The sequence below is a fragment of the Myotis lucifugus genome, unplaced genomic scaffold, assembly GCF_000147115.1.
Source record: "Myotis lucifugus unplaced genomic scaffold, Myoluc2.0 scaffold_26, whole genome shotgun sequence".
Taxonomy (NCBI): domain Eukaryota; kingdom Metazoa; phylum Chordata; class Mammalia; order Chiroptera; family Vespertilionidae; genus Myotis; species Myotis lucifugus.
This window is the reverse complement of record NW_005871074.1, coordinates 8,804,950-8,830,083: the sequence shown is the minus strand read 5'-3', so window position 1 is coordinate 8,830,083 and position 25,134 is coordinate 8,804,950. Positions and strand designations below refer to the sequence as shown.

General features: G+C 38.1%; 1 protein-coding gene and 1 non-coding gene across 2 annotated transcripts in view; one reads left to right on the top strand and one right to left on the bottom strand.

The window, feature by feature from the left end:
- The window catches only part of ADAM9 (ADAM metallopeptidase domain 9), a 96,651-nt gene that overhangs the window by 23,945 nt on the left and 47,572 nt on the right, over positions 1-25,134 (bottom strand). Inside the window, exons 13-16 of the mRNA XM_006086252.3 lie at positions 19,625-19,717; positions 18,174-18,369; positions 14,926-15,031; positions 13,294-13,477 (exon numbers count right to left, since the gene is read on the bottom strand). Coding sequence (XP_006086314.1) covers positions 13,294-13,477; positions 14,926-15,031; positions 18,174-18,369; positions 19,625-19,717 — 579 coding nt within the window. The remainder of the gene's footprint in view (positions 1-13,293; positions 13,478-14,925; positions 15,032-18,173; positions 18,370-19,624; positions 19,718-25,134) is intronic.
- LOC111825447 lies at positions 15,541-15,647 on the top strand. The gene has a single exon (XR_002828613.1). It is a non-coding gene; the product is annotated as a U6 spliceosomal RNA (small nuclear RNA).

Below are 25,134 nucleotides of genomic sequence, written 5' to 3'. Positions count from 1 at the left end.
TATAATTGTCAAGCCCAATGTTATGGAGCTTTCTCCCAATGCTTTCTTCTAAAAGATATAGTTTCAGGTATTATGTTTAAGTCATTAATTCATTTTAATTTTTGTAAGTGGTGAATGATAGGAGTCATTAAAATATTTAGTAGCATGTAAATATCCAGTTTTCCCAATACTATCTATTAAAGAGATGACCCTTTCCCCATTGAGTAAAACTTGATTATTAAATATTAGTTGACCATATATGTGGGGATTTGTTTGAGGCTCTCTATTCTGTTCTCTTGGTCTAGGTGTCTATTTTTATGCCAATAGCTTACTGTTTGACTACTATAGCTTTGTAATATAGTGATCAGAAATTGTTATGCCTCCAGTTAGGATTGCTTTAGCTATTTATGATCCTCATGATCCCATACAAATTTTAGGATTATCTGTTCTATTTCTGTTAAAAATGCTAATGGAATTTTTATTGTATTGTATGTACAGATGGCTTTAGATAGTATGAAAATTTTAACAATATTAATTCTTCCAATCCATGAACATGGGATATCAGGCATACGTCGAAATTATGCATGTTTAATTACAAGCCACTGCAATATAGTGATTATCACAATAAAACAAGTCACACGAATTTTTGGTTTCCCAGTGCATATAAAAGTTATATTTACACTATACTATAGTCTATTAAGTGTGCAATAGCATTTCTAATAAATATACAAACCTTAATTTAAAAATACTTTTTTGCTAAAAAATGTTAACCATCATCTAAGCCTGTTGGAAAAATGGCGCCTCTAGACTTGTTCAATGCAGGGTAGGGTTGCCACAAACATTCGATTTGTAAAAAAAAAAAAACCCACACCAATATCTGCAAAGTGCAATAAAATGAAGCACAATAAAATGAGGTATGCCTATATTTGTGTCTTCTTAAATGTCTTTCATTAAAGTCTTGAAATGTTCAGTGGTCAGATTTTTTATCTCCTTCGTTAAATTTATTCATAAGTATTTCATTTTTTGATGCTATTGTGAATGATACGGTTTTCTTTATCATTCAGATAGTTCATTGTAATGTAAACACATGCAACTAATTTCTATATGTTGATCTTGCATCCTGCAGCTTTACCAAATGCATTGATTTTTGGTAACATTTTTTGGTGAACTCTATAGAATTTTCTATATAAAAGATCATGTGATTTGCAAACAAAGACAATGTTAATTTTCAATTATAGTTTAGAAGCCTTTTATTTCTTTTCCTACCTGAATGCTCTGGCTACAACTTCCAGTACTATCTTGTTTCTTAGTACTTGTCTTGTTTCTTATCGTACAGAAAAAGCTTTCAACCTTTTACCACTGAGTATGATATAAGCTGTGGGCTTGTCAGTATGGCCCTTATTGTGTAGAGGTACATTCCTTCTCTACCCAGTTTGTTGAAAGGTTTTTAACATGAACAGATGTCATATTTTGTCAAATGCCTTTTCTGTATCAATTGAGAGAATCATATGATTTTTATCTTTCATTCTATTAATATGATGTATCACATTTACAGATTTGCTTATATTGAGCCATCCTTACTTTCTAGAGATAAATACAACGTGATCCTGATGTATTATCTTTCTAATGTGCTGTTCAATTTAGTTTGCTAATATTTTGTTGAGAATTTATGCATGTATATTCATCAAGGATATTGAACTGTAATTTTATTTTCTTGAGTGTTCTTATCTGGCTTTGGTATCAGGATAATGCTGACCCTGTGAAACAAATTTGAGATGTGCTCTCCTCTTTGAATTCTTTTTTTTTGAAGACTTTAAGAATTGGCATTAATTCTTCTTTAAATCCTTGGTAGACTTCACCAGTTAAACGACTTTGTATTAGGCTTTTCTTTGTTGTGAGGGTGTTGATTACTGAGTCAATCTCCTTACTTGTTATTGGTCTGTTCAGATTTTATATTTCATCATGATTTAGTCTTGGTAAATTATAAGTTTCTATAAATGCATTCATTTATTCTAGGTTATCCAATTTGTTAGTATATGATTTTTCATAGTGTTCATGATATCTATCTTTGTTAAAACTTTTCATTTTATTCATGTTCCAGAGGCCCGATGCATGAAATTCGTGCAAGGGATTCAGCCCTCGCAGCCTCAGCGGCTTGCCTCGGCCCTCGCAGCCCTGGCTTCATCTGGAAGGTCGTCCAGAAGAACGTCCGGGAGGATGTCCGGAAGGTTGTTTGGCTGTCTGGTCTAATTAGCATATTACACTTTTATTATTATAGAAGATTGTTTTCCTGATCTTGCTAAATTGTCTTTCTATGTTTTCTTGTAGCTCACTGAACTTCCTTAAAAACAACTACTTGAGTTCTTCATTAGTAAATCACATATCATCATCTCTTTGGGACCAATTACTGAAAAATTATTGTGATCCTTTGGTAGATCTGAAGTTTTGGATTGCTGTCTTCACATCTGAAGTAGCAGTCAACTCCTCCAGTCTTTATTAACTGCCATCATGAGAGAAATACCTTTCTTCAGCCCAGCTAGGCATCCTGAGGCTTTCTCAGCCTTCTACAAATATGCCTGCTCCATACTTCTTGCTCCCTCTGTGGCAGAATTCTTAGGCCGTCTTGCCTTCTCTAGATCTTGAAAAACACCAAGCCAAGTGATGACAACCTTTTTCTTTCTGTTTTGTTTTGTTTTGTTTTGTTTTGTTTACTAGTTGTCTGCAAAGGCTCACTCTTGCCACCACTGTCAGGGCATATGGGGTGCCCATGTACCACTTGGAGGGATCCACAGGCAAGGCATCCCAGGCACTTGTGCATGGGCTTTTTGTGGAGTCTGCTAAATAGTTTGTAGGATCTGCATTATTTTAAAGTCCTCCACGAGTCCTATGCCCCTCTCCCAGCCTCTTCTCACCCCTCAGTCATGCAGTTCACAAGTCAGTACATTGGGAGGGGTAAGAAAGAATGTACAGTGCACAGCTGGGGAAGCCAGGTGCTCACTGACCTGCTCTCATTTTCCCCATGGGAGAAATCATGAGCTAAAAAGATCTCTCCTGGCCCTACGCTGTGCCACCTTGGGTAAGGAATGATATGAGTAGAACTGCTGTAGGCAGTTAGACAGACATGAGCAGAGCAAGGACAACGGGCCAGGTATAGAAGGTCACCAGGATGGAAAGCCCTCCTGATGTATGGTGCGGGATCCCACAGCTCTCACAAAGACACTTCTGTCCATGCATGGATGCCAAATTGTTATTGTTGAGGGACCTCTTATTCAGCCATGTTGCTAATGTCACTCAAAAATCCAAAGGTGTTATTTTAATGGAAATTCATCCATAAGGAAACAAGGAAATGGGGAATAAGTATCATTTACCAATAATTAAGACAAAACACTGTTGATTTCAAAGCCAAATACTAGGACTACATTTTCTTTCTTATAGAACTTTTTTTTTCTTTTTTTTTTAACTACAGGTAACACATGCCTTTCTTCTTACAAAATTGGCCTTTTGTGTAATTTCCTCTTTCAAATTTCCTATTTCTCTAAAAACTTGGTCCCCCGCCCCTTGCCCCAATCTATATTCATTATTCTCCTGGCCTGATACACTGGGATTTCCCTTTGACATACTTCTATGTCCTAGATCAGCGGTCACCAACCTTTCGGACCACTGGTTGGTGACCACTGCCCTAGATTACAATTCTTTCTCTTTTTTATTTACTTCCTCATTTACTGGAACATTACAGTTAGATGACTTCCTAAGAAAGGATTTTTAAAGACAACTTTTCGTATCCTGTAAATCTCTGAAATGTTTTTATTGTGCCCTATCACTTGATTGAGTACGTGTACATAATTCTAGGTTGAGAATCTTTCAGAAACATGAAAGCATTGCTTCCTTGTCTTCCAAAATTCAGTTCTCAATTTTATTCTTTTATATGTGACCAATTTTGGGAGGTCTTTGTTTGTTTATTTATTTGTTTTGGTTTGTCTCTGGAAGCTATTGAGATTTTTCTTCACAAGTACTCTGGAATTTCATAATTGCCCACTTTCCTTGTTTTTTTTCTCTAAATTAGAAATTTTAATTATTTGAATTTAAAAATCTTTATTTGAACCACACAGGCTTTTGTTTTTTTCTCTCATATTATCTCTCTCAGTCTTTTAGTGGAGTTTCCTCAGAGAACTGTTTAACTTTATGTAACAATCCATCTGTGGTAGACACGACCAGAGCAAGGACGATGGCCCAGGTACAGAAGGTCACCAGGGTAGAAAGCCACGGGTGCCTAGTAATGGACAATTGTAGAGTGGGACCTCATCCCCATGGTGACCTTTCCTTCCCTAGCATATTGCTGGTCATGCGGTTTGGACTCCCCTCCCTAGAGATAACATCTAGGCCTCAGTTCTATTTCAGTTCCAGTCCCAGAAAAGCAGCAAAACCAGACAAGTGACACCTAGGCTGACCTCAGGAGCAGCTGCATTAGATAATGACCTCCTGCCTCGAACTGCCCAATCAATCAGTGGAGACCTAGACCCTGAAAGGACATATCTGGTATTAGGTCTGATCAAATAATTGAATTGATATCCCCTCCCCTGGGAAACTGACCTTTAGATCATTTCCCAACTGACATTCCCTTTTGCTTAGACCACATTCCATTTGCTAAGATCAGTAACTTTCCCCTCCTGACTTGTCCAGTATCCGGACCTGGGACCTGCCCAGATAATTCCCTGCCAAAGAAGCCCGCCTAGAATCCTTTAAAATCTCTTACTCCCCATCCCTGAGTGCTGACGACATTCGGTGGCTCAGCCCATCTGGTTTTCCAGATGACCTAATAAATTCGTAATGCTTTACCCCTTTCAGCTCATGCATACCTCCTTCAACGACCCTAACACTTAGAAAGCTGGTGAATATTCCATTGAGATCTGCCCTGAAACCTCCCCTAAAATCTCCACCTTAAAAACCTTAGGCAGGAGGACCCAGCACCCTCTCCCTACTGGGAGCACGCCCAGGCATGTCACTTTTACTTTTCTCACTTCTAAGGCCCTTCCTTTGCCTCTATAACTTGCTTCCTAAGCCCATTTTTTCTACGAATTACTTCTCCTGCCTCTGTGATTTTCTAAATAAATGTCCTCTTATAGTTTGAGTCTTGGCTCTGAATTCTTTCCTCGCCAGAACTCAAGTACCATGGTTGCTGCCATTCCCACCACTGCAAACACATCTATAGTTCAGTTATGTACGCATGAAGGAAACAGTGTACTAGAATTAGGATAGGGATACAGGCATTTCATAAGAGGATGACCAAATATAAAAAAAAATTTACCTTCTCATCTTCAACCTAGAGGACTAGGCAAATGGTTGCTGATGCTTTGTTGACAAAATAAATAAAATAAACAAATAAGAGAAGGGGCTAGCCTCTCCTTTAGTAGACTAAAAGTAATTCCATTTCAGTCTCATGCTTTAACACACTCTCAGCTATAACCTTTAATTATAAATCACAATTTGTTTAGGTTTCTGCAAAGCTAAGACACAGTCTTCCTGTTCACATCCTATCAGTTTGCACTGTAAGTTGTAGGTTCTACTACTCTGTCAACCTACTTTCTGTTTTCAAAATTTGTGGAAATCTTTGTCTACAGATGAAATTTCATATATTTCCCACTTTGGGATTTATTCCCTACTTATACCTTTATATTCTGAGATTTAACAGACAGAGAAAATAAATAAATATTACAATCCACCATCTTTTTCAGATGTGTTTACCAATTCCTGTTTTTACTCTGCACTTAATTGATTTGTAATAACTGACTGTGACAATTACTTTTATGTGTCCACATGTATGTGACACAGGGTGCCAGATATGTGATCAAACATTATTCTGAGTGTTTCTATGAGGGTGATTTTTGGTGAGTTGAACATTTAAATTAACAGACTAAATAAAGCAAACTGCTTTCCTTATCCAATCAGCTATGGCTGAAATAGAACAAAAAACCTAACCCTGCCCTAAATAACAGGGAATTACACCTGCCTGCCTGTTTGCAATTTGGAACTGTGGTTTTCCTGCCTCCTGAACTAAAACATCAGCTTTTCCTGGGTCTTGGGCCTGCTGGATTCCAGACTAGAATTACTATCAGCTCTCCTGGTTCACAGACCTTGGACTCAGGCTGGAACTCCACCATCATCTCTCCTGGATCTCCAGCTTGCCAACCGAAAACCTTGAGCCTTGTCAGTCTCCATAATCATTGTGTGAGTCAATTACATATATATATATAATCTTTCCTATTGGTTATATTTCTCTGGAGAACCCTGACTAGTGCAGATACTGATACCTAGAGTTATTCTAGAGAAACAGATTGCAAGGATAAGTTTTCTGAACTGGTTCGTGGGCTTTATTAAATTGGCTCTCTTACCTGATTATATTTAAAGACATTAATAACTCTATTTCCAATAGTAAAAAGAGTATAGTCCATAGTGTAACATGGCAATAGATACTCACAAAATATCACCACTGGTTATTACTAATCAACCACTTATAAGAATCAAGATTCTGAGTAACTATGTATATGATTCTTATGAACATTTTACAAACAGGAGATTGGTTACTTCTAATATCGCTGGACAAAGTGGGAAAAGAAAAGAGTGAGTTCACAAATCTGAATTCCCAGCTCAAATAAGGCATGAATGACCTGGGAACTTCTGAGTGCACTGAAGAAGCCCCTCATTCCCTGTGGCAGGAGGGCTGAAATATCTGAAAAATCAAACCCAGAATCTTATCCTGCAACTGGAGAGATTATAGCACAAGTCGAACTCAGAGGATATCTACTGTTAAGGAGAGGGCAGTGATTGGGAAAGAATGAGATCCTGACAGCTGGCATGGAGATGTGTGAGAAGACCCTGATGTAGCAGGGGACATTGTGTCCCCAAATTCGGATGAGTCTTCTCTGCCAGTGGGAGTGGTCTCCCTACCCTCAAGGGAGTCCTTTCCACTCCCAAGGCAAGGGATTAGTGCTGCATTGCCTGAGGGGATTTAATAGCCTCCTTTGAGAAAGTTTCCTTGTAAGACAATGTTGATCCTCCTCAAGACTCATCCCCACCACCTTTGTTTCCAAATCTATGACTAGACTCAAGTAGGAGCAGGTCCCTAAAGATGAGGTACAAAGTGTAACCCAAGAGGAAGTATGCTACATACCAAAAGAACTACTTAAGTTTTATAATTTATACAGACAGGAATCCACGCAGCATATATGGGAATGGATATTAAGGGTGTGAGATAATGGCAGAAGGAACAGAAAGTTAAATCAGGCCACATTTACTGATATGGGTTTACTAAGTAGAGATTCTGCATTTAATGTTCCAGGTCAGGGATTTAGAAAGAGCTGAAATAGCTTGTTGATTAATTGCCTGAAAAATGTACTAAAAGAGCCCTGGCCTGTGTGACTCAGTTGGTTAGGCATCATCCTGTGCACCAAAAGGTTGCTGGTTCAACTCCCAACCAGGGCATATACCTGGGTTGCAGGCTTGATCCTTGGTAGGAAGCATGCAGGAGGCAGCCAGTCTGTCTTTCTCTCTCTTTTTCTCTCCCTCTCCCTTCCTCTCTCTAAAAATCAATGAAACTATGTATTTTTAAATGGAACAAAAGCCAATTGAGTGAGTTGAAAATGCTGAATCTGCCTTGGTTTCAGGTAAAAGAAACAATTCAAAGAGTTAAAGAGATTGGGATGTTAAGTGGATTTGCCATTTAAGACCTTACTCAGATGACCCAGAAGACCTACCTTTCACCATAACTGTGAAAAATGAGCTTGAAAAGGGATCCCTAGCACCTTTGAAGAGCTCTGTGATCACTGTTCTCTATAGACCAACCCTTACAGTGAGAACTGTGGTCAATAAATGAGAAAAATGAAACACAATGAGAGTATTTGGATTCTGGGTAACAGGGGCCAAGTGGCAGCCCCCAACTGTCAAAACCAACGTGGGTATGTCACAACCAAGGAGAGCAGTGTCAAAGCAACAATCAGAATAGTCTGACTCTCGTACACCGCCTACAATGTTGAATATTTGATCATGGAGCTCCCAAAAGTGAAAGTGATAGAAAGCCTACTAATACATTCGTACTAGATCTGTAGAAGCAGAAAAGTTCGAGGTCAAGAGAACAAAAATCTAACCTGGATCAAAAAAACTGAGTCACAAAATAAAAGGCATCCAAATTGGAAAAGAAGAAGTAAAATTGTCACTATTCACAGATGACATCATACTGTACTTAGAAAACCCTAAAGACTCCATCAAAAAACTACTAGACTTAATACATGAATTTGGCAATGTAGCAGGATACAAAATTAACACCCAGAAATCTATGGCTTTTTTTATACACCAATAATGAACTCACAAAAAGAGAAACTAAAAAAAAATCCCATTTACCATCACAACAAAAAAATTAAGATACCTAGGAATAAATTTAACAAAGGAGGTAAAGGACCCGTACTCAGAAAATTACAGGACGCTGAAAAAAGAGATAGAGGAAGACATAAACAAGTGGAAAAATATACCGTGTTCATGGATTGATAGAATTAACATCATTAAAGTGTCCATACTACCCAAAGCAATCTATAGATTCAATGCAATCCTGATTAAAATACCAATGGCATATTTCAAAGACTTAGAACAAACTCTCCAAAAATTCACCTGGAATAAAAAAGGACCCCAAATAGCTGCAGCAATCTTGAGAATGAAGAACAACATTGGAGGGATCACAATACCAGCTATAGTACCAAACCACGGTTCTCAAAACTGCCTGGTACTGGCACAAGAACAAACATATAGACCAATGAAACAGAACAGAGAAGCCAGAAATCGACCCAAGCCATGATACTCAATTAATATTTGACAAGGGAGGCAAGACCATACAATGGAGTCAAGACAGTCTCTTCAATAAATGGTGTTGGGAAAATTGGACAGATACATGCAAAAAGATGAAACTAGACCACCAATTCACACCATACACAAAAATAAACTCAAAATGGATAAAGGACTTAAACGTAAGAAGGGAAACCATAAAAATTTTAGAAGAACCCATAGGCAGCAAAATAGCAGACACATGTTGCAGCAATATCTTTACCGCTACAGCTCCTAGGGCAATGGAAACTAAGGAGAAAATAAACAAATGGGACTACACCAAAATAAAAAGCTTCTGCACAGCAAAAGAAACTATCAACAAAACAACAAGAAAGCCCACTGCATGGGAGAACATATTTGCCAGTGTTATCTCTGATAAGGGTTTAATCTCCAGCATTTACAGGGAACTCATACAACTCAACAAAAGGAAAATAATCCAATCAAAAAATGGACAAAGGACCTAAATAGACACTTTTTGAAAGAGGACATACAGAAGGCCAAGAGACATATGAAAACATGCTAAAGTCACTAATCATCCAAGAGATACAAATCAAAACAACAATGAGGTACCATCTCACAACTGTCAGAATGGCTATCATCAACAAATCAACAAACAAGAGCTGAGGAGGATACAGGGAAAAAGGAACCCTCCTGCACTGCTGGTGGGAATGCAGACTGGTGCAACCACTGTGGAGAACAGTATGGCATTTCCTCAAAAAATTAAAAATTGAACTTCCATTTGACCCAGTAATCCCACTTCTAGGAATATATCCTAAGAAAACAGAAACACCAATCAGAAAGGATATATGCACCCCTATGTTCATAGCAGAACAATTTACAACAGCTAAGATTTGGAAACAGCCTAAGTGCCCATTAGCAGATGACAGGATTAGAAAACTGTGGTACATCTGCACAAAGGAATTCTAAGCTGCTGTAAAAAAGAAGGAATTCTTACCATTTGCAACAGCATGGATGGAACTGGAGAGCATTATGCTAAGCAAAATAAGTCAGTCAGAGAAAGATAAATATCACATGATCTCACTCATTTGTGTAATATAATGAACATAAACTAATGAATAAAAATAGAACCAGAGACATAGAAGCATTGAACAGACTGTCCAATCTATGAGGGAAGGTGGGTTGTGAGGGGGTAAGAGATCAACCGAAGGACTTGTATGCAAGCATCTGAGCATAACCAATGGACACAGACAGTAGTGGGGTGAGGGCATGTGCTGGGAGTGAGGGTGTCTGGGGAGAGGTCAATGGGGGAAAAAGGAGACTCATGTAATTTCACTGTTTATTTTAAACAATAAAAAATTTAAATTAAAAAAAAAACTGAGTCACAAGCTCTCAATCAATTCCCAGATTTGAGTTATATTACAGACCCAGAACCCTTAAATGAAGAAGAAGATGGGAACCCTTCTGAAATGAATTGGTGTATAAAGCATGTCTGGCCATTTCTCCCTCCAAGCAAACCTAAAAGAGAACAACCCGTTGTATTGCTCAAAATTCTGTCCACTGGGAGGATTTTCCTTCACCACTGTCCTTCAGGAATGTTCCAGAGTGGGGCTATTGTGCTGCAGCCCTCCACTTTATTTGCAAAGAGTACAAACTTCCAGTTATAATAAGAAGAGTAAGTTCTGGGCATCTAATATTTAGCATGGTGATTATAGTTAACAACACTGTATTATACACTTGAAAATTGCTAAGAGGGTAAGTTTAAATGTTCTCTCTCCACACAGAAGAAAAATTTATTCATGTGAGATGATGGATAAGTTAACAAACCATATTGTGGTAATCATTTCACAATATATATGTGCATCAAATCATCACATTGTACATCTTAAGTTTATACAATGTTATATGTCAATTATATCTCAACTAGAGGCCCGGTACATGAAATTCGTGCACTCAGGAGGCCAGGGGGTCCCTCAGCCCAGCCTGTGCCCTCTCACAATCCGGGATCCCCGTGATCAATAGCCCCAAATAGGGAGGCCCCACCCACCTGCCGCAACGCCACCAGCCAGGTAGCCTGGGCCTCCCTCTGCAGGGCCAGGACTCTGTGATCAGTCGCCCTGCAGAGGGAGGCCCTGCCCACCCGCCGTAGCCTGCCGGTCGGTGACCTGGGCCTCCCTCTTTGGGGCGATCGATTGTGGAGCCTCCGATCAATCGTCCCACAGAGGGTGGCCGCCACCCTCTGCGGGGCAATCGCAGAGTCCCCCCAATCGATCACCCCGCTGGCCGGTGGCCTGGGCTTCCCTCTGCAGGGCGATCGTGGGGCGATGGCGGGCCCCCTGACCAATGGCATTGCACCCGCCTTGGCTGGCCTGGCACCAGTGCGTGTCATTGCGTGGTCGTCCGGATGATTGTTCTGCTGTTTGGCTGTTCAGTCGATTTGCATATTACACTTTTATTATTATAGATAATGCTGGGCGGGGGGAGGCCAACAAGGGAGAAGCAAAAATGAAAGATACAGGAAAGAACTGCAGAAACAATATCTGGGATTCTGGGTTCCAAATCTCTTTAACTGATTTTGTTTTTAATAAATAAATTTCCTGTTATGCTTTAATTCAGACTTAGCTGAGTTTTTGTGAGACTTAAGAGTACTGACTATAGCCCTAACCAGTTTGGCTCAGTGGATGGGGCGTCGGCCTGCAGACTGAAGGGTCCCAGGTTCGATTCCGGTCAAGGGCATGTACCTTGGTTGCGGGCACATCCCCGGTGGGGGGTGTGCAGGAGGCAGCTCATCGATGTTACTCTCTCATCGATGTTTCTAACTCTCTATCCCTCTCCCTTCCTCTCTGTAAAAAATCAATAAAATATATATTTTTTAAAAAGAGTACTGACTATAATTCATAGAGTAAAATTTCATAAATTCAAAAAAGTTATATGTATATCGCTTCAGAAATACAAAAGTATACTCACTAGCACATAGAATCCAGGAATATATCTACAGAAAAATTCAATGTTACCAGTATTTGCTCCAGGAATATAAAGATAATTTAATGTTAGGAATTTTATTGATATGACCCAGCACATCAATAGGCCAAAACAAAAAAAGTATTATTTCAATAGCTGATTTTTTTTAACTAATAAAATTTAAAATCGATTCTTTTTAAATACTTATTAATTAGGGTTAAAAGGATATTCCATTAAATAAAAAAATATTATCTAACCAACCCAATAGCTAAAATAATAATATAACCTTTGAAGGCTAGCTGTATTCCCAGTCAAATTATAAAATCAATAAGAAAAACACATTAGTTTTTAAATGGACAAAGATATCAATAAGAAAATCACAAAAGAAGGAATAAATATATAGACACCAAAAAATTTAATGTCACTAATAATCAAGAAAGAGTAAAATAAAAAGCTTTAAAACAATAGAAGCTAATCTTGACTATCATATGGAGAATTAAAACACTTATTTAAAACTGGTTGGAAGGTAAACTAGCAAAAACTTTTATAAAGCGAAATTGGCAAAAATATATCTAAAACTTTAAAAGTATGCACACTATTGTCTAAGAAGACAATTAAGATATTCTGAAATTTTTATTTATAAAGCCATTTATTTCTGCATTGTTTATCATGACTGAAGCAGTCAAGTATATGTAGTGGGAAGGACAGGGACAAAAATATAAGGCTCTTTTTATAAGCGGGAAACTGAACTGGATCTGAAAACTTGGTAGAAATTGAAGTAACTTGAGGCTCCACCTTGTCTTTTCACTTGTAACATAATCAGTCAATTGTGTTCTCTCCTCCTCCTCTATTCTCCTCTGAGTTGGTGTCTTCAACTTGTTCAATAATCCCGCATCCTTACATCTTTTGTAAATGGCTTAAGTTTGCCATAAGCCTTCTAGCTCTGCTCCTGCTTCATGGCATCTCTCTAAGAATTCTTACAGCTTCTGTCCTACTCTTAATTACTGTTCTTTAATTACTTATTCCAAACAAGTTCATCTTCTCATATGGCATCACTGGCATTAAGTCAGAGGCTGGCTAACTCTTGGCTCATATCTGATCCAAACAGCTCTGGTCAGGATAACAGGGAGCATGGGCAGGACAAACACTCTGAGATTTCTAGTACAGAGACACACGTGGATGCACATGCCCGCCCCCCCCCGCACCCCCCCGGCCTCAACACACACACACACGACCCTGGAAATCACCTTGGTGTCCCAATAATGGCAAACTGACTAATAAATTATAGCTCATTGATAGGGGAGGGAAAAATGCACAGCATATGGCAACATTGAAACCACAGGTGATAACATAAGAAAGAAATCTGGATATTAGAATCATAACTATTCTTAATTTTGTTTTTGATGGCTTCATATTTTCCCAAATCTCTATACTAAACATAATTTCTTTTATAATCAGAAAAAAAACAATCGCTTTGCATAACAATTTTAGAAATTATACTTTATAAATAGAAAACATTTTAATTACCTTCCCAACATCACATCTGGTGCCTTCATTCACCATCCCAGGATCTGGAACATCTGATCCTAGCTGAAAATCCACACCCCAACATTTGGTGCCTCCACTGGGGGTCAGAATAATAGCAGGCACAATTCCAAATACAGGCATGTCTTGGACATTCTCACATTGAAGTTTTCCACACAAAGCATTTCTATAAAGATAGAAAATGCATCAGTATAGATACAATAGAAAAATTATATATATGCAGATAAACAGAGTGTACAGTGGGGCCTTGACTTACGAGTTTAATTCGTTACGTGACGGAGCTCGTAACTCAAATTACTCATATGTCAAATCAAAAAGTGAACAAGTGAGACACGTGATGCTGGGCTGATGTTGTGGTGTTTACTGTGACGTTCGCTGCACCAACTAGCGGTGGGGTATCTGAAGCTGGCTCGTAACCCGAATTTTAACTCACAACTCAAAGCAAAAAATCAGCCGAGAGACGACTCGTATCTCGAAAAACTCGTTAGTCGGGACACTCATAAGTCAAGGCCCCACTGTACTGCTATTTAGCTGAAGGGAATCCCAACAGAAAGAGTGTGTGAGAGCAGCAGAGATCAAAGAAGCTCTCTTTAAATACAGCAGAAAAGAGCAGAGGTAAATGGATGCTGAGGTACAAATTAGTAGGGTGTCAGGCGGTGCTGATGCTCCTTTTTGCACACCTAATCCCTCCTCACTATCTACCTAGGGCTCAAACAAGTCTAATAAAGTGTCTTATCAATATAACTTTATAAATAGAAAATAATAGAACTATATCAAAATACAATTGTGCCCAGCCAGCATGGCTCAGTGGTTAAGCGTCAACCTATGAATCAGAAGGTCACATTTCAATACCCAGTCAGGGCACATGCCTGGGTTGCGGGCTTGATCCCCAATGTGGGGCGTGCAGGAGGCAGCCGATCAATGATTATCTCTCATCATTGATGTTTCTATCTCTCTCTCTTTCCCTTCCTCTCTGAAAGCAATAAAAATATTTTTTTCAATTTTTTCAATTGTGTCTTCTTTAAAGAAGTATGGTAACAAAAAAATTAGATTCTGTAATGTAAAATAACTAAGAAAGGACTCCACCCTTCTTGGCTTGGCTCTGAGTTACTCACTTGAAAACTCAATCCATAACTCATCAATACACCAAGGCTGTGTGAGTTAAATGTCCTTCCCAAATCCTTTCATAACACACTAAGTACCCCTAACATCAACTGTTATGATGCTGTATTGAAATTTTCTATTTAATTTATCACTTTTAAATTACAGAGTGAGAACAAAATAATAAAATACAAAATTAATTATGTATCTCTATGAATTTAGCAAAACAACCTTTTAATGAAAGGAAGAGGAGGAAGAGTGTTTATTTGTGGTTCTTAGTGTAGAACATAAACAAAGTAAGATTCTAAAAACCATTCGATTTCAGACAGGTAATGTCAAAAGGGGCAACTTATTTTACCAGTTCTATTCAGTCTCCCTGAAACCTTGTATTGCAAAATTGTAAGTTTGAAAAGTTAGGTATTTAAGGGGGAGAAAGTCGGCAGTCACAAGGAGTTATAAAAGATGACTGGTCTTGCAATCATTCATTTTCCTTTATAACCTCCTGTCACTTACCCAGTGGCACACTTCTTGTATTCATTACCAGAGAAGCCACAATTGCCAAATCTGTCACCTTTAGAATTCACATCAATGAAACAACCTCTTGGGGCAGCCTTGGCTTCTGCAATGTTAAAAAAAAAATGTTTAAGTTCTGGCAATTTATTTCAGAAAGAATAGTATTCCCTATGATAGTCCATACAACTGGATGAACTGCCTTAATACCTTTGAAAAAGTTTCTAGCCTTACAGGGGAAAAAAAAATTGTTCCACACTTTATACTTAACAACCAACTGTAAAAATAAAGCTCAGACTATACTTAAAAGTTAGCCTAAACTCAAACACTCAAGGTCTAAAAGAGGTGCAACTATAAATAAACAAGATGAAACTATAAATAAATTAAAACCCACACACAGTATGGTAGCGTTTTCAGCATAGTCATTCCCACTGCTCTCAAACACATATTTATTGCACTCCTGGTTAAATCAGGTGGGGAAAGGTTGGTGAAAATATTTCCAGCTATCATTTGTTTTTTTAATTTACCATATGTGGAAGCTTAATTTAGGTATTCCTAGTAATTAGATCAGTGGTTCTCAACCTTCCTAATGCCGCGTCCCTTTAAATACAGTTCCTCGTGCTCGCTTCAGTAGCACATATACTAAAATTGGAACGATACAGAGAAGATTAGCATGGCCCCTGTGCAAGGATGACACGCAAATTCATGAAGCGTTCCATATTTAAAAAAGAAAAAAAAAGAAAAGAAATACAGTTCCTCATGTTGTGGTGACCCCCAATTTCATTCTTACAAATTGAACATAATTAAAGCACAGTGATTAATCACAAAAACAATATGTAATTATATGTGTTTTCCGATGGTCTTAGGCGACCCCTGTGAAAGGGTCGTTTGACCCCCAAAGGGGTCGCAACCCACAGGTTGAGAACCCCTGAATTAGATAGACTGACAGCCATGACAACTGATAAAGTAGCATTCCAGCCCGGCCGGTGTGGCTCAGTGGCTGAGTGTCGACCTATGAACCAGGAGGTCAGGTTTCGATTCCCAACCTGGTCAGGGTTCATACCTAGGTTATGGGCTCAATCCCCAGTAGGGGGCATGCAAGAGGCAGCTAATGATTCCCTCATCATTGATGTTTCTATCTCTCTCTCCCTCTCCCCTCCTCTCTGAAATCAATAAAAATAGATTTTTTTAAAGTAGTAATTCATTCTGATATAAATGTATCACTTAATATTCAATTTTTCCACTTAATTATACATTCCTAAAAATATTTTAAGCTAAAATGCCAGTACTTTCTATATAATATAGGAAATTCATTTGCCTATCTTACACATCTAATACTATGTTGTTTATTTTAAAAGAAAATGGATATGAGTGAAAAGACCTGGAGGAAAAAAGGGGCAAAGGATCAAGTAATATAAAAATGAATGCAGAATATTTGTACAGGATAAATATCATATAGAAATACCTAGCAAAGCTCTCCTATAGGATGGAAATAGCTATAAGAATTCCAGAAAATATCCAAAGAAAAAAATTACTGTGGTTCCTTTAGTCCTAGACTTTTTTGCAGGCCACTATAACAACTTTGCTAAATAATAGTACTTACTTCATTAAGAATGCCTATCTGAAATTACTTTTTTAGTCTGGAATAACCTACCTATTCTTGCAAAATATATATATCACAAGTTGACAGAGCTCTACCACTTTTGTCTCCATAGCCTGAGTAACATAAATAAGCCCCGTTTAATTCTTAAATAGTCTTCTCTCTTCCTGCTTATCTTATCCACCGTAAGAGAAGGAGTACAGCCCTAACTGGTTTGGCTCAGTGGATAGAGCGTCAGCCTGCGGACTGAAAGGTCCCAGGTTCGATTCCAGTCAAGGGCATGTACCTTGGTTGTGGGCACATCCCCCAGTAGGAGGTGTGCAGGAGGCAGCTGATAGATGTTTCTCTCTCATCGATGTTTCTAACTCTCTATTCTCCCTTCCTCTATGTAAAAAATCAATAAAATATATTTTTTTAAAAAAAGAGGAGTACAACAGAAATTAAAGACAACAGAAGTCTGGTCAAAATCAACAACTCTAGGTTCGAAGAAATAAATCCAGCATTTTAATCAAATGCCCAATGGGGTATGAGATTGTCTGATTGCTTCTGATATCACCAGACAAGCCCGGGGGGAGAGCGGGGGGGGGGGGGGGGAAGGAGGTAAACTCAGGTATTCGAATTCCCAGTTTGATCACTGCATAAATAAGTTGAAAGCTATGTGTGACCTGCAGAAGACGTTTATCTCCTGCAATGATAGAGCTGGGATTGTTACGAATGAAATCCAGAATCTCATTCTCCAATTGGCTGAAACAACCCAGGATGAACTTCCAGCCTCACAGGTGTCTATTGTTACATTGAGGACAGTGATTGTGAAAGAATGAGATCCTGAAAGCTGAAATGGAGATATGTGGGAAGACCCTGATGAAGCTGGGGACACTGAACCCCTAGATTCTGATGAGTCTTCTTTGCCAGGGAAGCAGCCTCTTCACCCCATCTAAAAGGATTAGGCATGCACTGCCTGAGCGCTCAAACAGAATCATCCAGGCTTCCTGGGTCTCGGGCCTGCCAGCCTGGGGACTGTAACTACACCATTAGCTCTTCTGACGCTACAGCTTGCTGACGTATCCTGCAAGAGACCTACCATTCTGTGATTATGTGAGCCAATTCCTCATAATAGTGAATGCCTACCATGGGAAAAATCAAAACATAGCATTACCAAGAGGCTATCTAAAGACCTGGAACAAGTGAAAAAATAATCAGCTAGAAAAGGTAAAAGTGGTTTCCTCAATGAATGGAGATAGTACTTGCAAGTACACTTTATTTTTTCAAAAAATCTTTAAATAATTTGGATCTTTATGTGTCAATATAAGTCTAATAAAAATGAAAACTTTAAAAAGAGAATCAGAAGAATTTTTGAACATCCTAAATATCTATCAGTAATAGAACAGATTACATTTATGTAATAGAATACTCTATTGCATTATCATCTAAATGTAAATCTCAATACAGATGGATCTCAAAAATATTTTGAGTGAACAATGAAAATAGTAGACCCCAATGTATATCCCCATACTATTTATATAAATTTATTAAAACTAAAATTTGATATTATGTATATGTGTATATATACTGTAATTTTTATTTCCACTTTTAACCAAAACTAAAGCAAACAACAAAGTCAAAGCAATCAATTATAAATAAAATATCTTACTTGAGCCAAAGATGACTTGACACTGAGCATCATAATATTGGCACATGCCATTGTAACAATAGGCTTTGTTATTCTGGCAAGGATATCCATTCTGAATAAAAACATCTGGCTGACAGAACTGAGAAGTACCATTGCAATATTCTGGAACATCACATTCATTGGTTTTTCCTCTACATAAAGTACCTCCTGGAAGAAACTAGGGTAATAAGATTCAGATGAAACAAGAATATTAGGACAATTCCCACAAATTAATCAAATTTGAAACTATGATATTTATATGTATAAAAGTTCTAATAACAACAAAAGATTACATAACCCAATGGAAAATGAACAGAGGCCAATAATAGGCAATTAATAAAAGTCATGAAATACAGAAAAAAAACATAACCTCATTGATAATCAAAAGAAATGCAGATTTGCCTTACTGGTATGGCTCAGTGGTTGAGCAGCGACCTATGAACCAGGAGGTCATGGTTCAATTATAGTCAGGGTACATATCAGGTTGTGGGCTCAATCTCCAGTGTGGGGTGTGCAGGAGGCAGCCAAAAAATGATATTCTTTCATCATTGATGTTTTTCTCTCTCTCCCTCTCCCTTCCTCTCTGAAATCAATAAAAATATTTTTTAAAAAGAAGGAAATGAAAATTAAACAAAGATATAAAAGCACATTAAACCTATCAAACTAACCAGGATTATAACACTTGCTAGAAACCAATCTTAATGTAAGGAAACAAGCATGTGACTAGACTGGTGGGTATAGGATGGTACATCTGTGGGAAGTATGTAAAATGTGTGTCAAAAATGTTAATATTCATACACTGCCCCAAAAATACTACTTATAAACAAAAATTGGAAGCAATCCAAATGCCCATCATCAATTGACCAGGTAAAGAAATTACAGTATAACCACACAAAGAAGTACTAACTATATAACCATGTAGAACTACACGAATGGAAGAAAGCCCATTGTATCTTATTGAAAATACCAATAGGGAAAATATATGTATCTATGTTTAGCAACTTAACCCCCACTCCATGCGTGCATGTGCACACACACATTCACACACACACACACACACACACACACACACAATCACATTTATACAGAAAAAAGTAACTAAATTAATAACATATTATCAAAAATGGCTATGTCAGGAAGGTTAAAATGATAGTCTTCCACTGTCTGTTTTCTATACTTTGGTACTGTGGAATTTTTAATAAAAAACATAGATTACTCTTAAAATTAAAAAATGTTTCTACTTAGGAAAAAAATCTTATTAGACTGTAGTAAAGAGAATGTGATGCAAAACTGCAAACAAGAGCCATAAAATGTTTCACGTGATCATGTAATAAAAATAATGCTCTCTTACAGATCAGAGAAAAGAAATTTTGATATATAATATTGTTCCTTTTTCTTTTCTTTTTTTTTCAAAATAGGGAGGAATTTCTTACCAAACAGTCTTTGCAACAGTCACCATATGCACATTCAGCAGATGATTTAAGCTTACAAGTACTTCCTTCACAACAAGGGTCCAATTCACATTCCTGTGAAAAGAAAATGACTGGCAATAAAAAAATGAGTTATTGTCATCAATAATCATTAATAAAATTCTTATCTTAGACCTCAAATCTATTTCTTTCTAATCTGACAATAGCAATTAATCTCTGGAAACAAGTCACTATGCTGGATTTGTCAGTGATTCTTTCGTTGCAACTACCAGGTCTCAACATACATCAAAGGACTGAAATCATTGAGAGTATGTGTCTTCATCTGCTGGTACTGCCAGAACAAGATACCATAGATGATGGCTTAAGCAAAAGAAATTTATTATGTCACAGCTCTGGAAGCTAGACATCTAGGATCAAAGTTCCAGCCAATTCAGTTTCTGGTGAGGACTCTCTTCCTGGCTTGTAGACAGCTGCCTTCTTGCCGTATTCTTAAAAGGCCTTTCTTCAGTGTGTGTGTGTTCAGAGAAAGAGAGCAAGAGAACTTTCTAGAATCTCTTCTTATAAGGACACCAGACCTATCAGATCAGAGATCTGTTCCTAAGATCTATCCCATATGAATTTAGGGGTGACACATTTAGTCCATAATAGTATATTTAACCATCACAAGGAAATTAAGCATCCATTAATGCATTTCTCTTCATGCTCAGGGTCTGACTTCTCTGTTGAGTGGGTCTTCACCCTATGTGGACATTCTTTTTTTTATTATTATTTAAATTCTTTATTGTTTAAAGTATTACATGAGTCTCTTTTTTCCCCCATTGACCTCTCCCCAGCCACCCTTAACCCCAAGCACAAGTCTCACCCCCCCTGTCTATGTCCATTGGTTTTGCTGATATGCATGCATACAAGTCCTTTGGTTGATCTCTTATCCACCTTCCCTCATAGGTTATACAGTCTGTTCAATGCTTCTATGTCTCTGGTTCTATTTTTATTCATCTGTTTAATTTGTTCATTATATTCCACAAATGAGTGAGATCATGTGATATTTAACTTTCTCTAACTGGCTTATTTCGTTTAGCATAATTTATGCTCTCTAGTTCCATCCATGCTTTTGCAAATGATAAGAATTCCTTCTTTTTTACACCAGCATAGAATTCCTTTGTGCAGATGTACCACAGTTTTCTAATCCTGTCATCTGCTAATGGGCACTTGGGCTGTTTCCAAATCTTAGCTATTGTAAATTGTGCTGCTATGAACATAGGGGTGCATATATCCTTTCTGATAGGTGTTTCTGTTTTCTTGGGATACATTCCTAGAAGTGGGATTACTGGGTCAAATGGAAGTTCAATTTTTAATTTTTTGAGGAAACGCCATACTGTTCTCCATAGTGGTTGCACCAGTCTGCATTCCCACCAACAGTGCAAGAGGGTTCCTTTTCTCCGCATCCTCGCCAGCACTTGTCATTTGTTGATTTGTTGATAGCCATTCTGACATTTGTGAGATGGTACCTCATTGTTGTTTTGATTTGTATCTCTCGGATTAGTGACTTTGAGCATGTTTTCATGTGTCTCTTGGCTTTCCGAGTGTCCTCTTTCAAAAAGTGTCTATTTAGGTCCTTTGTCCATTTTTTGATTGGATTATTTTCCTTTTGTTGAGTTGTATGAGTTCCCTGTAAATGCTGGAGATTAAACCCTTATCAGAGATAAAATTGGCAAATATGTTCTCCCATGCAGTGGGCTTTCTTGTTGTTTTGTTGATGGTTTCTTTTGCTATGCAGAAGCTTTTTATTTTGATGTAGTCCCATTTGTTTATTTTCTCCTTAGTTTCCATTGCCCTAGAAGCTGTAGTGGTAAAGATATTGCTGCGACATGTGTCTGCTATTTTGTTGCCTATGGCTTCTTCTAAGATTTTTATGGTTTCTCTTCTTACGTTTAAGTCCTTTATCCATTTTGAGTTTATTTTTGTGTACGGTGTAAGTTGGTGGTCTAGTTTCATTTTTTTTTTTTGCATGTATCTGTCCAATTTTCCCAACACCATTTATTGAAGAGACTGTCTTGACTCCATCGTATGGTCTTGCCTCCTTTGTAAATATTAATTGAGCATAATGGCTTGGGTCAATCTCTGGGTTCTCTGTTCTGTTCCATTGGTCTATATGTCTGTTCTTGTGCCAGTACCAGGCAGTTTTGAGAACAGTGGCTTTTTATCTTTCTTGGCTTCTCCCACCCCACTTTGGGCCACCATTGCTCTCCAACCCCACAAGCTCCTACCCACAGAGACACCTACTCTCCTATGTCCCAACTGATGTCTTCAGCTCTGAATTGTTCAGGAAAGGAAGGAAAAACAGAAGAGAGAAGAAGATGGGGAAAGGAAGAAAAGGTAAGAAAGAAGGAAAACTAGCTTTCTTATTTCTTATTAAAATAAGATGTCACCTTTGAGGGAGACTGGGTTAAAAAAAAATACATGGAACTTTTTGCATTACCCAAGAGAAATGAAAACGTAAGTTCATGTAAAGACTTGTAGGTGAATGTTCAAGCAGCTTTTTGTGTTAATAGCAAAATACCAGAAACACCACAAATATACATCAAGAGATGAATTGAAAAACTATAGTTTATCCATACTATTCAATTTATTGTAGTTTATCATACTATTGTTGGTAAACAACAATACAAACAAATGAGTTACTGACACTGTAGCAATGTGGATAATCTCAAAAGAATTATGCTGAGTGAATGAAGCTAGACAAAAAAAGAGTATTCCACTTACATGAAACACTAGGAAATGCACACTAATGTGTAATGTCAAAAAATAGATCAGTGATTATCTGAGGAGAATAGGGGATTACCAAGTGTTGCAAAGAACTTTTTGGATGATATGTTCATTATCTTGATAGTAGTGACAGTTTCACATCTATATATATAAAAGCCAAGCAACAGAAATGCCAGAATGACTGGAACAACCAGTCGCTATGACAGGCACTGCGGCCGATTGGCCCACCCACCCCAATCGGGGGTGGGGCCAGCCGGTCAACCGCCTGCGGCCCCTCCCCCAGCCAACCCCACCCCCGATCGGGGTGGGGGGGGTGCGAGGGGGGGCCAGCTGGCCGACCTCCTGCAGCCCCCCACCCCTGGCCAGTTTGGCCCTGATCAGCCCCAATCAGGGCAGGGCGGTCAGACCCCACCTGTGCACAAATTCGTGCACTGGGCTTCTAGTATGTATATAATGTGTCAAAATATATCAACTTGTATGCTTTAAACATGGGCAGTTTATTATTGACCAAGTCTTCAATTGCCTATTTCTTACCCTTTGCTTTGTTTTGACCAAATGTTAATAAAGCTTCTTTCTTTTATATAGGTCCCTGGACTCTGTTTGTCCCCCTCATCAGCTAGCTTCCCCTAGAAATCAGCTGACCACAGCAGAACACTTTCCTCTCAGTCCTTACTGGTTATTCCCCTTGCTTTTCAGCTTCTCCTTAAAAGATTCTGCTTATCTCTGCTTTGCCCCCACCTTTACCCTATTAAAGAAAAACCTTTTTCTCTTTGATTCTGAGATACTTGCAGATTTTGGAGATCAGAATGGTCTCCCTATTACAATAGCCTTTCCTTATCTAAGTCCTAATTTAGTTTTTTGACATTGCATTCAATTATACTTCAATAAAGCTGTTAACTTTTTTTTGAAAAACACTGTAAGATGGCTTCATAAAAAAAGAGAATTAGGAAACAGTGTATACATGTATTCTGATTATGATAAAAGTATAATTTTAAATGGTTCTGTAATACCTAACCATCAGTGGACAGAAGTTAATTTTCTACCCCAGTCCACATGATTCCCTCAATTAAAGAGTAATCTAAAAATTTTTAACTTAAAAAGTATAAAGAAGCTATGATGATAATCTTGAAAAAGAGTACTATTAGTCAAATACAAAATTCAGAAAGTCTTAAGAAAAATAATTGATAAACTTGCCTTCATTTAAATTTTAAATTTCAATATAATAAAAATACATGCGATAAAAAGCTAAATAACAAGAGTAAACCCTAATGTAAACTGCAGACTTTGAGTGATAATGATGTGTCAATGTAGAGCCATCAATTGTAACAAATGTACCTCTGTGCTGCAGGATGTGGACAGTGGAGAAGTGCTTGTGTGCGGGACAGGCAATATATGGAACTCTCGGTACTTTCCACTCAAATTTGCTTTGACCCTAAAACTGCTCTAAGAAATAAAGTTGATTAATATTTTTAAGCTTAATGATAAGCAAAAGAGAGGAAATATTAGAACATATTCACAAAGGACTTTGCCCATAATACATGAGTTGCTAGAAGTAGATTTAAAAAAATCAGCAGCACAACATATAAACTTATGCGGGATATAAAATAACTCAGAAGAAAACTATGCATATGGTCTAAAAGCATATGAAAAGTGATAAAAACTAAATGAAACTTGAAGCAAATATAATCAGTTGAGAGGGTATATGGGAGGAGCTAGAGCTTATGGAAGTTTTCACATTCCACAAAATCCTACAGGAAGAACTCTATGTTAATAATAGAGTGATATGGTTCTAACTTCCTTCTCCCTTCTATACATACCTCTCTATCTTGGCATGTAGGCCAGAGTGTACACATGTGATCATGTAATTTTTGTCCTTCATTTTGTTTATGTGATGTATCACATTTATTGATTTGCCAGACTTGCATCTCCAATGGGTGGAAAGAGTGGGAATGAGGGACATCTGTAATACTATCAACAATAAAAGTATATTTTTTAAGAATAAATTATTTTTAAAAACATAAAATATGTAAGGATAAAGAACTGAGAATGCCTGGAGAGGCAAAGAATGTGGTCATCCTAATAGCATAATGTTAATTTAGAAATTAAACATGCTTTATTAGGCCTTATTTTCCTCATTTGAAAATGAGGATATAAAAAATATCAATCTGTTTGGGCTACTGTGAGAATTATACCATGTACAACATTGAGCAGAAGTCCTGACATGCAGCAATAATGCGATGAAGGCCAATTACAATTTCATCATATAATACACACTGCCTTGAGTTAGTGATTTCGGATTTGAACCAAGATGGCGGCATAGGTAAACACCGGAGACTGCTGCCGCAAACAACCACTTCAAAAATACAACTAAAAGACGGAACAGACATCACCCAGAACCACAGGAAAGCTGGCTGAGGAGAGACTCTTCAACTAGAAGGAAAGAGAACAGCAAACCGAGGCTCAGAGGCGGCGCAGTGTGGAAAATACAAAGGTACCGAGGTGCGCGCGCAAAGAGGGCTGGTGGCTGAGGGCGCGGTTGTCGTTTTCGGTTGGGAGTGAGTCTCAGACTCTGGGCTCCAGATCCGGGCGAGTCTCTAGGGACTCAGACTCAGACGGGAGAAGCGGGATTGTCCGGCATCAGTTGGAACCTGAGGGCAGCTTTCTCTCTGAGGTTTGCAGCGGCTGCCGGGGTTCTGAGAAGCAGGGCCTCTGGGGACGGACTGAGAGCAACCATAACTGCTCCCTCC